Below are 13,507 nucleotides of genomic sequence, written 5' to 3'. Positions count from 1 at the left end.
ATGCTCAATATGTAAGCAGCTTCATCGAGGTCTTTCTTTGAAAAACTCCTTTCAAACACTCCTTCATGCTTTCCAGAAAATTCTACATCATTTCTGATCAATAATATGGCATTCACATATATTTTATCAGAAAGGCTGTAGTGCTCCCACTCACTTTCTTGTAAATACAGGCTTCACCGCAAGTCTGTATAAAACTATATATTTTGATCAACCCATCAAAGTGTATATTCCAACTTCGAGATGCTTGCATCAGTCCATAGATGGATCGCTGGAGCTTGCACATTTTATTAGCACCTTTAGGATTGACAAAACCTTCTGGTTGCATCATATACAACTCTTCTTTAATAAATCCATTAAGGAGTGCAGTTTTGTTATCCATTTGCCATATTTCATAAAATGCGGCAATAGTTAACATGATTCGGACAGACTTAAGCATCGCTACGAGTGAGAAAATCTCATCGTAGTAAACACCTTGAACTTGTCGAAAACCTTTTTCGACAATTTGAGATTTGTAGATAGTAACACTACTATCAGCGTTCGTCTTCCTCTTGAAGATCCATTTATTCTCACTGGCTTGCCAATCATCGGGCAAGTCCATCAAAGTCCACACTTTGTTCTCATACATGGATCCTATCTCAGATTTCATGGCCTCAAGCCATTTTGCGGAATCCGGGCTCATCATCGCTTCCTCATAGTTCGTAGGTTCGTCATAGTCAAGTAACATGACCTCCAGAACAGGATTACTGTACCACTCTGGTGCGGACCTTACTCTGGCTGACCTATGAGGTTTGGTAGTAACTTGATCTGAAGTTTCATGATCATCATCATTAACTTCCTCATTAATTGGTGTAGGCATCACTAGAACTGATTTCTGTGATGAGCTTCTTTCCAATTCGGTAGTAGGTACAATTATCTCATCAAGTTCTACTTTCCTCCCACTCACTTCTTTCGAGAGAAACTCCTTCTCTAGAAAGTATCCATTTTTAGCAACGAATATCTTGCCTTCAGATCTGTGATAGAAGGTGTACCCAACAGTTTCCTTTGGGTATCCTATGAAGACACATTTCTCCGATTTGGGTTCGAGCTTATCAGGTTGAAACTTTTCCACATAAGCATCGCAACCCCAAACTTTAAGAAACGACAGCTTAGGTTTCTTGCCAAACCAACAGTTCATATGGTGTCATCTCAACGGATTTAGATGGTGCCCTATTAACGTGAATGCAGCTGTCTCTAATGCATAACCCCAAAACGATAGTTGTAAATCGATAAGAGACATCATAGATCGCACCATATCTAATAAAAGTACGGTTATGGCGTTCAGATACACCATTACGCTGTGGTGTTCCAAGTGGCGTGAGTTGCCAAACTATTCCACATTGTTTGAAATAAAGACCAAACTTGTAACTCAAATATTCGTCTCCGCGATCAGACCGTAGAAACTTTATTTTCTTGTTACGATGATTTTCCACTTCACTCTGAAATTCTTTGAACTTTACAAATGTTTCAAACTTAGTTTCATCAAGTAGATATACCCATATCTGCTCAAATCATCTGTGAAGGTCAGAAAATAACGATACCCACCGCGAGCCTCAACACTCATCGGATCGCATACATCAGTATGTATTATTTCCAATAAAACAGTTGCTCGCTCCATTGTTTCGGAGAACGGAGTCTTAGTCATCTTGCCCATGAGGCATGGTTCGCAAGCATTAAGTGATTCATAATCAAGTGATTCCAAAAGCCCATCAGCATGGAGTTTCTTCACGCGCTTTACACCAATATGACCTAAACGGCAGTGCCACAAATATGTTGCACTATCATTATCAACTTTGCATCTTTTGGCATCAATATTATGAATATGTGTATTACTACAATCGAGATTCAATAAACCATTCACCTTGGGTGTATGACCACAGAAGGCTTTATTCATGTAAACAGAATAACAATTATTCTTTGACTTAATATGAATAACTATATTGCAATAAACATGATCCAATCATATTATGCTCAACGCAAACACCAAATAACATTTATTTTAGGTTCAACACTAATCCCAAAGGTAAAGGGAGTGTGCGATGGTGATCTTATCAACCTTGGAATCACTTCCAACACACATCGTCACCTTGCCCTTAACTAGTCTTTGTTCATTTTGTAACTCTTGTTTCGAGTTACTAATCATAGCAACTGAACCAGTATCAAATACCCAGTGGCTCCTATGAACACTAGTAAAGTACACATCAATAACATGTATATCATATATACTTTTGTTCACTTTGCCATCCTTCTTATCCGCCAAGTATTTGGGGCAGTTCAACTTTCAGTTACCATTTCCTTTGCAGTAGAAGCACTCAGTTTCAGGCTTGGGTCTAGCTTTGGGCTTCTTCATGGGAGTGACAACTTGTTTGTCATTCTTCTTGAAGTTCCCTTTCTTTCCCTTGCCCTTTTACTTGAAACTAGTGGTCTTATCAACCATCAACACTTGATGCTTTTCTTGATTTCTACCTTCGTCGATTTCAGCATCACGAAGATCTCGGGGAATCATTTTCGTCATCCCTTGCATATTATAGTTCATCAGGAAGTTCCAGTAACTTGGTGATAGTGACTAGAGAATTCTGTGAATCACTATTTTATCTGGAAGATTAACTCCCACTTGATTCAAGCGATTGTAGTACTTAGACAATCTGAGCACATGTTCACTGGTTGAGCTATTCTCCTCCGTCTTGTAGGCAAAGTACTTGTCAGAGGTCTTATACCTCTTGACCCAGGCATGAGTTTGAAATACAAATTTCAACTCTTGGAACATCTTATATGTTCTGTGGCGTTCAAAATGTTTTTGAAGTCCCGGTTCTAAGCCGTAAAGCATGGTGCACTAAACTATCAAGTAGTCATCATACCGAGCTTTGCCAAACATTCATAATGTCTGCATCTACTCCTGCAATAGGTCCGTCGCCTAGTGGTGCATTAAGGACATAATTCTTCTGTGCAGCAATGAGGAAAATCCTCAGATCATGGACCAAGTCCGCATCATTGCTACTATCATCTTTCAACTTATATTTCTCTAGGAACATATCAAAAAATAAACGGGGAGCTGCATCGCGAGCTATTGATCTACAACATAGTTATGCAAATACTATAAGGACTAAGTTCATGATAAATTAAAGTTCAATTAATCATATTACTTAAGAACTCCCACTTAGATAGATATCCCTCTAATCATCTAAGTGATCACGTGATCCATATCAACTAAACCATGTCCGATCATCACGTGAGATGGAGTAGTTTTCAATGGTGAACATTACTATGTTGATCATATCTACTATATGATTCACGCTCGACCTTTTGGTCTCAGTGTTCCGAGGCCATATCTGCATATGCTAGGCTCGTCAAGTTTAATCTGAGTATTCTGCGGGTGCAAAACTGGCTTGCACCCGTTGTATGTGAACGTAGAGCTTATCACACCCGATCATCACGTGGTGTCTCGGCACAACGAACTTTCGCAACGGTGCATACTCAGGGAGAACATTTGTACCTTGAAATTTAGTGAGAGATCATCTTATAATGCTACCACCGAACTAAGCAAAATAAGACGCATAAAGGATAAACATCACATGCAATCAATATAAGTGATATGATATGGCCATCATCATCTTGTGCCTTTGATCTCCATCTGCAAAGCACCGTCATGATCACCATCGTCACCGGCGCGACACCTTGATCTCCATCGTAACATCGTTGTCGTCTTACCAACTATTGCTTCTACGACTATCACTACCGCTTAGTGATAAAGTAAAAACAATTACAGGGCGATTGCATTGCATACAATAAAGCGACAACCATATGGCTCCTGCCAGTTGTCAATAACTCTGTTACAAAACATGATCATCTCATACAATAAAATTTAGCATCATGTCTTGACCATATCACATCATAACATGCCCTGCAAAAACAAGTTAGACGTACTCTCCTTTATTGTTGCAAGTTTTACGTGGCTGCTACGGGCTGAGCAAGAACCGTTCTTACCTACGCATCAAAACCACAACGATTTTTCGTCAAGTGTGCTGTTTTAACTTTCAACAAGGACTGGGCGTAGTCACACTCGATTCAACTAAAGTTAGAGAAACTGACACCCGCCAGCCACCTGTGTGCAAAGCACGTCGGTAGAACCAGTCTCGTGTAAGCGTACGCGTAATGTCGGTCCCGGCCGCTTCATCCAACAATACCGCCGAATCAAAGTATGACATGCTGGTAAGCAGTATGACTATTATCGCCCACAACTCTTTGTGTTCTACTCGTGCATATAACATCTACGCATAGACCTGCCTCGGATGCCACTGTTGGGGAACGCAGTAATTTCAAAAAAATCCTACGCACACGCAAGATCCATCTAGGAGATGCATAGCAACGAGAGGGGAGAGTGTTGTCCACGTACCCTCGTAGACCGTAAGCGGAAGCGTTATGACAACGCGGTTGATGTGGTCGTACGTCTTCACGATCCAACCGATCCTAGTACCGAAAGTACGGCACCTCCGCGATCTGCACACGTTCAGCTCGGTGACGTCCCACGAACTCTAGATCCAGCTGAGTTCGAGGGAAAGTATCGTCAGCACGACGGCGTGATGATGGTAATGGTGAAGTTACCTACACAGGGCTTCGCCTAAGCACTACAACGATATGACCAAGGTGGAAATCTGTGGAGGGGGGCACCGCACACGGCTAAGACAACTGTCAACTTGTGTGTTCTAGGGTGCCCCTGCCCCCGTATGTAAAGGAGCAAGGGGGAGGCCGGTCGGCCCTATAGGAGCGCCAAGGAGGGGAGGAATCCTCCTCCTAGTAGGAGTAGGATTCCTCCTTCCCTAGTCCTACTAGGAGGGGGAAGGAAGGAGAGGGGGAGGGAGAGGGAAAGAGGGGCCGCGCCCCCTTCCCCTAGTCCAATTCGGACTCCCTTGGTGGGGGGCACGCCACCTCCTAGCTGCTTCCCTCTCTCCCCCCTAAAGCCCACTAAGGGCCCAATAACTTCCTGGGGGGGGTTCCGGTAACCCTCCAACACTCCGGTTTTATCCGAAACCTCCCGGAACACTTCCAGTGTCCAAATAACATGGTCCAATATATCAATCTTAATGTCTCAACCATTTCGAGACTCCTCGTCATGTCCATGATCACACCCGGGACTCCGAACTACCTTCGGTACATCAAAACACATAAACTCATAATACTGATCGTCATCGAACGCTAAGCGTGCGGACCCTACGGGTTCGAGAACTATGTAGACATGACCGAGACTCATCTCCGGTCAATAACCAATAGCGGAACCTGGATGCTCATATTGGTTCCTACATATTCTATGAAGATCTTTATCAGTCAAACCGCATAACAACATATGTTGTTCCCTTTGTCATCGGTATGTTACTTGCCCGTCGGTATCACCATACCTTGTTCAATCTCGTTACTGGCAAGTCTCTTTACTCGTTTCGAAATGCATCATCCCGCAACTAACTGATTAGCCACATTGCTTGCAAGGCTTATAGTGATGTGCATTACCGAGAGGGCCTAGAGATCCTCTTCGACAATCGGAGTGACAAATCCTAATCTTGATCTATGCCAACTCAACAAACACCATCGGAGACACCTGTAGAGCATCTTTATAATCACCCAGTTACGTTGTGACGTTTGATAGCACACTAAGTGTTCCTCCGGTATTCGGGATTTGCATAATCTCATAGTCATAGGAACATGTATAAGTCATGAAGAAAGCAATAGCAATAAACTAAACGATCATAGTGCTAAGCTAATGGATGGGTCTTGTCCATCACATCATTCTCTAATGATGTGATCCTGTTCATCAAATGACAACACATGTCTATGGTTAGGAAACTTAACCATCTTTGATTAACGAGCTAGTCTAGGTGAGGCATACTAGGGACACTCTGTTTGTCTATGTATTCACACATGTACTAAGTTTCCGGTTAATACAAGTCTAGCATGAATAATAAACATTTATCATGATATAAGGAAATATAAATAACAACTTTATTATTGCCTCTAGGGCATATTTCCTTCAATTTTTCCCTGATATTTATTGTTTACAAATACATTTTTCTTAATTTTCCATGGCTAATTAGGTCTTTGTTCTGGTACCATGGCACTTTTCTGCTTAGGAGCCGTGATCTACGGAGCTTTTTTCTTCCTTTTGTTTTCAATTCATTTTGTTTGCCATGGCAAATGGCAAATATACCACATGGACCATGGCAAATATATCACATTGACCATGGCAATTTTTTTAACAAACCCATGACAAAATTGTAATTCACATAGAATGGCAATTTTGTCAAACAAACCCACGCAAAATCATAATTCACATAGCATGGCAATTTTGTTCCTATTTCTTCTTTAATGTTCACATTAGATGACTATTGGCAATTTATTTTTTTGCCATGTTTTTAGCACGGCAAATTATGAAGACCAAATGCCAAATTATAACGCAAAACGTTGTTAGATTTGCCATGACAAATTATTGTTTAAAGAATTAGTTGCCATGGCAAAACTAATTTGCCATGGAAAAATTATTCTTGCCATGGCAAATTATTAAAAAGGCAAAGGAAAAAAAGATGGCAAACTTTACTTTTAATTCATCACGGCAATTTTACATTTATTGACATAGCAATTTAACCTATCGCGGCAGGCAAATTCCTTTTAAACCTCTTTTTTCCTATGAAATTTTTTGCTTTTAAATTTTTCATGCCAATTTGAACTACTATTATTTGCCATGGCAAATTACTATGTTGCCAAGGTAATGTTCTACGATTTGCATACATGTCAAAATAATCGTTAATGGCTATTTTAATCAACATTGTTTTCGCCACCATGTATGTACAGAGGGAAATTGCCATGACAATTTTGGGTCATTGCAAAAAAAGAATCATTTTTTACCCAAAGAATTTTTATGCTTTTGGGAGATTTTTTCGTAGCACAACAAAAAACTGTTTTTTTTTGTCAAAGCAAAAGGAAAAAATCTGGGCTTCATTACTGGGCTTTCTTTTATCCCTTGTCGTCTTTCCAAGAAAAGGCTTGTAGGGCCAATGTGGGGGCGTTCGGACTGTGGACGTTTTCTATCGAACGAAAATTGTTCGTTCCTCGAGGAGCTTCGTACCGAACCTTTTCATTCGGTCTGGGAGGTTCCAGACCGAACTTCAGGCAGATATCAACGTCCTATTCATAACGCGTATGCTTCTTGTGCTTGCACACATCTGATATTCGGATGCAATAAATTGCACATGATATTGTTTTATGTATTTATCTTGGGCGGCCCTATATCTCGCATTCAGCGAGAGCTGGGGACCCTCGCTGAAAAGAAGGGTGAATTGGGCCGGCCCAGGCATTCGAGAGGCCAGAGCCTCGTTTTTTTACGTTATCTGTATTCTTTTTTTCTTTATTTTTTTATTTTGTTTATACGATAAATATTCTATATGTATATATAGGAAAAATATATCCTACCAACCGGGGTAGTTATCCTCATGTCCCATATACTATCATGTGTTAGTATATATACTACTTTATCATTTTATGTATCTTCATATACTTCATCTAAGATATTTCAAACCAAATTATATGAAAAAATGTATGTCAGTCCATAGTTTTTTGTATATTATGAAAATACCTTCATATCGGTATGTATAAAACTATATACTAAAAAATATCACATACTACATTCTTAAAAATACCATACAAAAAACATTTGAAAATGTTGACCAAGCAGTTGAGAAATTTTAAATGTGTATAGAAAAAATATTTATCACGTATACAAAAAATACACAACATGAAATGTGCATAGAAAAAAATGTTGACCATGTATTTAAAGAATGATAATCCAAGAATTTTAAAAACAATGTTAAACAGGTTTTCGAAAAATATTAAACTTGTATTTGAGAAATGTTAAACGTGTATAAAAAATGTTATCATGTATTAAGAAAATGTTAAACATGTATTTAAAAATTGCTAGATGTGTACAGAAAAATGTTTACCTTGTATTAAAAAATGTTAAAATTTTATTTAAAAATTCTAGTTAAGCATTTGAAAAAACTGTTAAACATGCATAGAAAAATGTTGATTATGTATTAAAATATGATGACCATGTATTAAAAAATGTTGATTTTGTATCTTAAAAATGTTGAACATTTATTAAAAAATTGTAAGATAGATACAAAAAGTTAATATAGAAAAAACAGTGGATACCGAGGCAAAACAAAAAACTGATGATAAAGGACAAAGAAAAAGAACGAAGAAAAAAGAAAGGAAACGAAAAAGCCAACGAAAACAGAGAAAGAAACAACGAAAAGAAAAAACTAAGAAGAATACAGAAAAAAGCAGTGAAAACCGAGAAAAAACGAAGTTACCCTTGTCAAAGCAAAAAACAAAACAAAAAAACAAAAAAAATAGTGGACAAAACCGGCTATTTTAGGTCAAGTAGGTCGCGCCCTATTTATCAAACACAAACTTGGCCGTGGCATATTGGCTAGCAGTTCTGCGAAGGAACCACTAAGTGCGGGGGTCGAATCATGTCTGCGCTCCATTTTCCCTCTTGCTAATGGGACAGACAGCCCAGTATCTAGCGTGAAGAGCAATTCGCTTCAGCGAGAGGAGCTCCCATCTCGCTTAAGGCGAGATATAGCTCCCGCACAATATCTGGCGACAGGACGAGCCTCCTAGGCTATGGTGACCACCAGTTGGCCCAAAGGGTTTTTTTTTCTTGAGAAAATACCATGAACAAAACTACGAAATTTTAAAAAATGCTACAAAAGTTGCCATGTTCCTAGTCACTACCCAAAAATCTTGTGTATAGAAGTTGTGGCAGTAAAACAAATGCCGCCTCTAAGTATTAAAATGTCATCCTCTTAAAATAATAAAAATGTCATCCTCGCTATAACAAAAATGCCCATCCTATTACAAAATTTTAAAAAATTCCGTGCTCTTATAAAATAAAACTACCATCCTCTAATAAAAAAAGCTAAAATTGGCATCATATTCTCATAGAAATGCCATCCTAATAAAAATGCAATCCTCACATTAGTAAAAATGCCATCCTATTAGAAAATAAAAACGGCATGCTCTTATAAATAAAATTGCCATCCTCTAATAATAAAATTTACATCCTCTTATAATAATAAAATGCAATCCTCATATAATAAAAATGGAATCCTCCTATACTAAAAAAATGACATCCTCTTATAATAAAACTGCCTTGTGGGAATGTAAAAAAATGCAGGATTTTCGGACGAACTAAAAACAAACAAGCTTATATAAAATTGTTTTAACACGAATGTTCATCAACCCCCTCTCCACCCCACTGGCGAAAAGCCCCGCGCTCTCGCCAGAGGTCATCGGTTTGAAACCTCCCCAAGTGCCTAGGTTTGAAACGCACATGGACACTCTTTCCATGGATCTTGCTAATGTACGATCCAACATCAGCCATCATGTCCTCGCGTATACGGCCCTTTATTTTTATTCAAACTTGCACATCGACTCTCTGTGAGTCTTGCCAATATGATTTAACATTAGCCATCATGTCGTTGCATTTATCACTATACATACATATTTTAGATGCGTTAATTTTTAAATCTCGACCTTTAATTTCCAATCTATGGATTGAATTTTAGCATGTGTGTAAGAATATGGTGTCTTGGTTGTCTCCTGTTTTAATAATATAGTAATAAAAGATATCATTTTTTTCTCTGCTTTTTTACAGACATAGAGGTTTGTCTACTAAATCATACGAGTACTAGATAAGAACATGCCCTGTTTGTAGACATGGTAGTAGCAGAATATGTTTGCTTTCCTTTTTCCAGTTTTAGATATTCGTCGGTATTGCAACTAAAACTTTGTTTTTTTATTGTGGTTTCTCCATTATAGGACATAAATCAATTTCAGAGGATAGCTCCATAAGGTATGCCTTACGAGTACTTGTGTAGCGGTGTTAATTTAAGCAATGTACTAGCATATTGTGTGATGTCACTATTTGCAAAAATAGAGTGGCCCTTCTTCAGCTGCTTATCGAGTCTGGTTTTGAAAGGTCATGTTCACAATGTCCCTACTTTCCTAATGCCACTTAGTTATTAGGGCTCCCTTAGCTACACCTTCCTTTTGCAAGGTATGTCGAGTGGTTATGTTTTCCATGATTGTGTTGCTACATAAATATGTTTTGGAGTATAGAGGCAACAGTTGTATTATTATCTCAACGAGAAAGACCAAATGATGAAGCTGTTAGCTGGTACACTTTTTCCAATCGGTCATGACATAATGTTTGATATATTCACTGAAGGTTTCTGTTGTCTCTTTCTGCAGCACCCTCTCTGTCTCCTTTTCCTTCACATGTTTTACATTCGTTATTTGAATCATATGTGTCTCTATATTACTAAGATAACTAACATTACAACAGTTGAGTTAAGCAGTACACCTTCTTTGTCTGGCTGTGCACTTCATTGCCTGTGTTGGTTGACACATCCACTGCCTACACTAACAGAACAGATTGGTAAGAGCCAATGAAAGTACCTCCAACTCCAAGGCGACTAAAGCCCAATCCAAGACAGGCAAGATGAAACGAGCAGCCCACTAACAAAAAGAAAAGACTTGTCAAACAAGTGAAAACGGTGCAGCGAAGCGCGCGTTACCCTCTAGTACAAACATATTCATGTGATAGATGTTGGAAATATGAGCAATTTATTATATGGTTCAATGAACAGAAACAATAGATAAAACATGACCACAGTAACAGAGACAAGACAGGTCATCCAATCTAATAGAGAGTAGGTGAATAGCATCTCAACTTGTGAACTTCAACAGAACATATCTAGAACAGATGCTAAACAAGAAACTTAGCACGGTCTCAAACAAAAAACATATGAACACACACTGAGCAGTGGCGTTGGCGTTGGCGTTGTCGCCCATGTTGTCGAAGAGGTTGTTGGCGTCGGGGAAGAAGTTATCGCTGGGGAAGTGATCGTCGGTGTCCGTGGCGCCCGTTACGAAGAGTTCAGTAGGCACGCAGAGCGCTCCCCACAAACGCTCATCACCATTTTCCCCTAAATGACTCAAAGAGATGGGTTTTCGCAGGCCTACTATCCTTACTTGCAGTGCATGCTGCAAGTTGGGATGGAGAAGATCGTAGCAGTAACTCAGTGCTCAGGAACTCGGTGGTGTGTTGCAAGTGTTGTGTGGTGTGTCTCTCTGGAGAGGAGCGACCTCTCTTTTGTAGGCACAGGAGAAGGCGAACCGGCAGTGACGGGAGATAAAACGAAGAGGCGGGAGGCGAAGCAAACACACAGCAGCCGAAGGTGCAGCGTTCGTGTGACCTTTTCAGCAAAAAAAATTCAGCTCTCGTGTGACCTTTAGTATACCAGTCATGCGTCGCTAAAATTTAGACAATGGCTCGTTCCCGCGGCGCGCGGGCGTCGTGCCAGGGTGAGGTGGGTGGCAGAGGAGGAGCACGCGCATACGTCTCTCCTCTTCTCATGTTCGTACATGTGGGGAAACAACCTCCCTTATAAGGAGGACCAACTTCTAATAAGCTAGCAGTATGGGACAAAGGTACGATTTATTAGGAATTATGAGAATGGCTATTGGGCTGGCCCAAAGTAGGCCAAATTCCAGCAACAGATCCAACCATTTCATTCATGACCAATTGAGATGGTGATGCAAGATTAAAAATTCCAAGAAGCTAGCGCGTAACAGATCTTGGTTGCAGCAACATTTCTTCAAGTCTCGAAAGGAAATTCTCCTAGCAAGCATGGAGCAACGGAATGTCCGCATACGGGCCGTTGAGCACCCCATTAGCGATGACACTGTAGGCCTTCTCTGTCATGTGAACCTGGTCCCAGTTGGCGAACCTGGACGGGTCACGGCAAACCTTCGCGTTCTGGTCGCACCCACGGCCGGTGCCGTAGGGGCCGTTGCCGCCACAACACGCCACCAGGGGGTCGTCGATGCCATGCCTCTTGGGGTTCCTGAAAAACTCCATGGCGGCGCCATAGTAGTCGGCGTAGATGACCTTCACGCCAGGGTTGCGAGACCTGAGCCGGCCGACCTCCTGCCTCAACAGTTGGTTGTGCTTCTGGGAGAACACGTTGTACCACTTGAGGCAGCCGAATTGGTCATAGTCCGCAGAATTGTTAGTCTTGTGCCCACTCAGGTAAACCGGGACACACCCGATGGGGAAGTTTCCAGGAACAAGGATCGTCTTGGCACCGAGATTGATCACCTCCTGGACGCCGGAGCCTATGCGGGCGATGATGTCGGGCATATACTTATAGGGCGTGTCACGGCTGCGCTGGCGATCGTAGAACCAGAAGTTATAGTCGTTGCCACCGATCTCGCCAAAGACGATGAGGGACTCGCTGAGGAGACGTTTGGTGCCAGCTGACCACACACAAAAAAACGAATTAGCTGACTGATGCAGGAAGAAATGTGTGATATATGGTAAGGACGACGCATGAATGCATGCCCATATATTTTGTTGCATGAGTACGTACCTTTTCCAGGAGCTATCCGTGCGAGCACTGTCTTGAAGGAACCGAGCTCCCAGTCGAGGCACCAGTGCGGCATACTAAAGTTATACCTTTTACTGTAGTAGTCCGGGCTCAGGGCAATAGAGCCTAACACGGCGAAGTTGGCACCGGTCGGGAACTTCCCCGTCTTCTCCTCGGGCCCGCTCGGCGGCAGCAGTGGCAGGCCCAACGCTTGCGCTGACACACACACCAAATTCAGAAATCGAGCACGAGTGAAGTACACCTACGTGCGTTCGTGCACTTACCGTAGAAGTCCACAATGAGACGCCCGTCGGAGCAGCGGCCTGTGGGATGGTGGAAGTAGGTCCCTCCATAAGGGGGCCCCCAGATCGAACCTGAGCGGAAGTTGCCCGTGTCGATGATGGAGTCGCCGAATGCGAAGATGCGCTTGAAGCAGCCGCACGACCCGAGATGGGCGTTGAGCAACAGGACTGCAAAGACGAAGAGGAGAGCCATGGAAATGGTGCTCCCCATTTTAGAAAAAAAGGCTAGACGCTAGCGTCTTAAGATTAGAAGTGTTGCAGATCTAGTTTTGGTTTTGTATTCCAGATGAGGTCCTTTGCTTCCCTTTTATAGCGCATTTTATAGGGTTGAGCGTGTATCAAGATGTATCGATGTTATTAATATATTTTTAGCAGGGTATGTGAAGATATCACAATGGTTTGTGCATGGTGAAGATATCATAATTAAAATACGAATCACTTACAAGTGCAGTCTTTCTGCAATTAAATAGGTGTGTTATCTTACTACACCACAACATTTCCCTGCAATTAAATTTGTGGGCATTGTGACAAAATATCTATCACTTCTATACAAATGCAGTATTTATGAAAGATAAGATTTGGCTTTTAAGGCATTAATTCATGCAATATACATGTGCAAGTGACCATGCATGATATATAGTCAGCTTTGAAAACGTGTTATCCTTGTAAGTTTTTCTAACATCAGGATTA

General features: G+C 41.0%; 1 protein-coding gene across 1 annotated transcript; it reads right to left on the bottom strand.

The window, feature by feature from the left end:
- Positions 1–11,567: 11,567 nt before the first annotated feature.
- On the bottom strand, positions 11,568–13,079 carry LOC109776350 (GDSL esterase/lipase At1g28600-like). Its single transcript, XM_020334992.3, has 3 exons — positions 12,800–13,079; positions 12,519–12,731; positions 11,568–12,405 (listed from the first exon to the last, which is right to left on the bottom strand). Exons 1-3 carry the CDS (start codon positions 13,026–13,028, stop codon positions 11,768–11,770), a joined length of 1,080 nt encoding a protein of 359 aa, XP_020190581.1. The 5' UTR covers positions 13,029–13,079; the 3' UTR covers positions 11,568–11,767.
- Positions 13,080–13,507: the final 428 nt, after the last annotated feature.

This window comes from Aegilops tauschii, chromosome 7, assembly GCF_002575655.3.
Source record: "Aegilops tauschii subsp. strangulata cultivar AL8/78 chromosome 7, Aet v6.0, whole genome shotgun sequence".
NCBI classification, from domain to species: domain Eukaryota; kingdom Viridiplantae; phylum Streptophyta; class Magnoliopsida; order Poales; family Poaceae; genus Aegilops; species Aegilops tauschii.
The sequence above is the reverse complement of the archived record's forward strand: the minus strand, read 5'-3'. Positions and strand labels throughout refer to the sequence as shown.

Bases quoted from the DNA above. Each gene is read 5' to 3' on its own strand.
- LOC109776350 (XM_020334992.3), bottom strand. From the start codon at position 13,028: ATGGGGAGCACCATTTCCATGGCTCTCCTCTTCGTCTTTGCAGTCCTG. The intron at 12,732-12,799 runs GTAAGTGCACGA...TGTGTGTGTCAG, and splicing joins TCTCATTGTGGACTTCTACG to CGCAAGCGTTGGGCCTGCCA. The intron at 12,406-12,518 runs GTACGTACTCAT...GTGTGTGGTCAG, and splicing joins ACGGATAGCTCCTGGAAAAG to CTGGCACCAAACGTCTCCTC.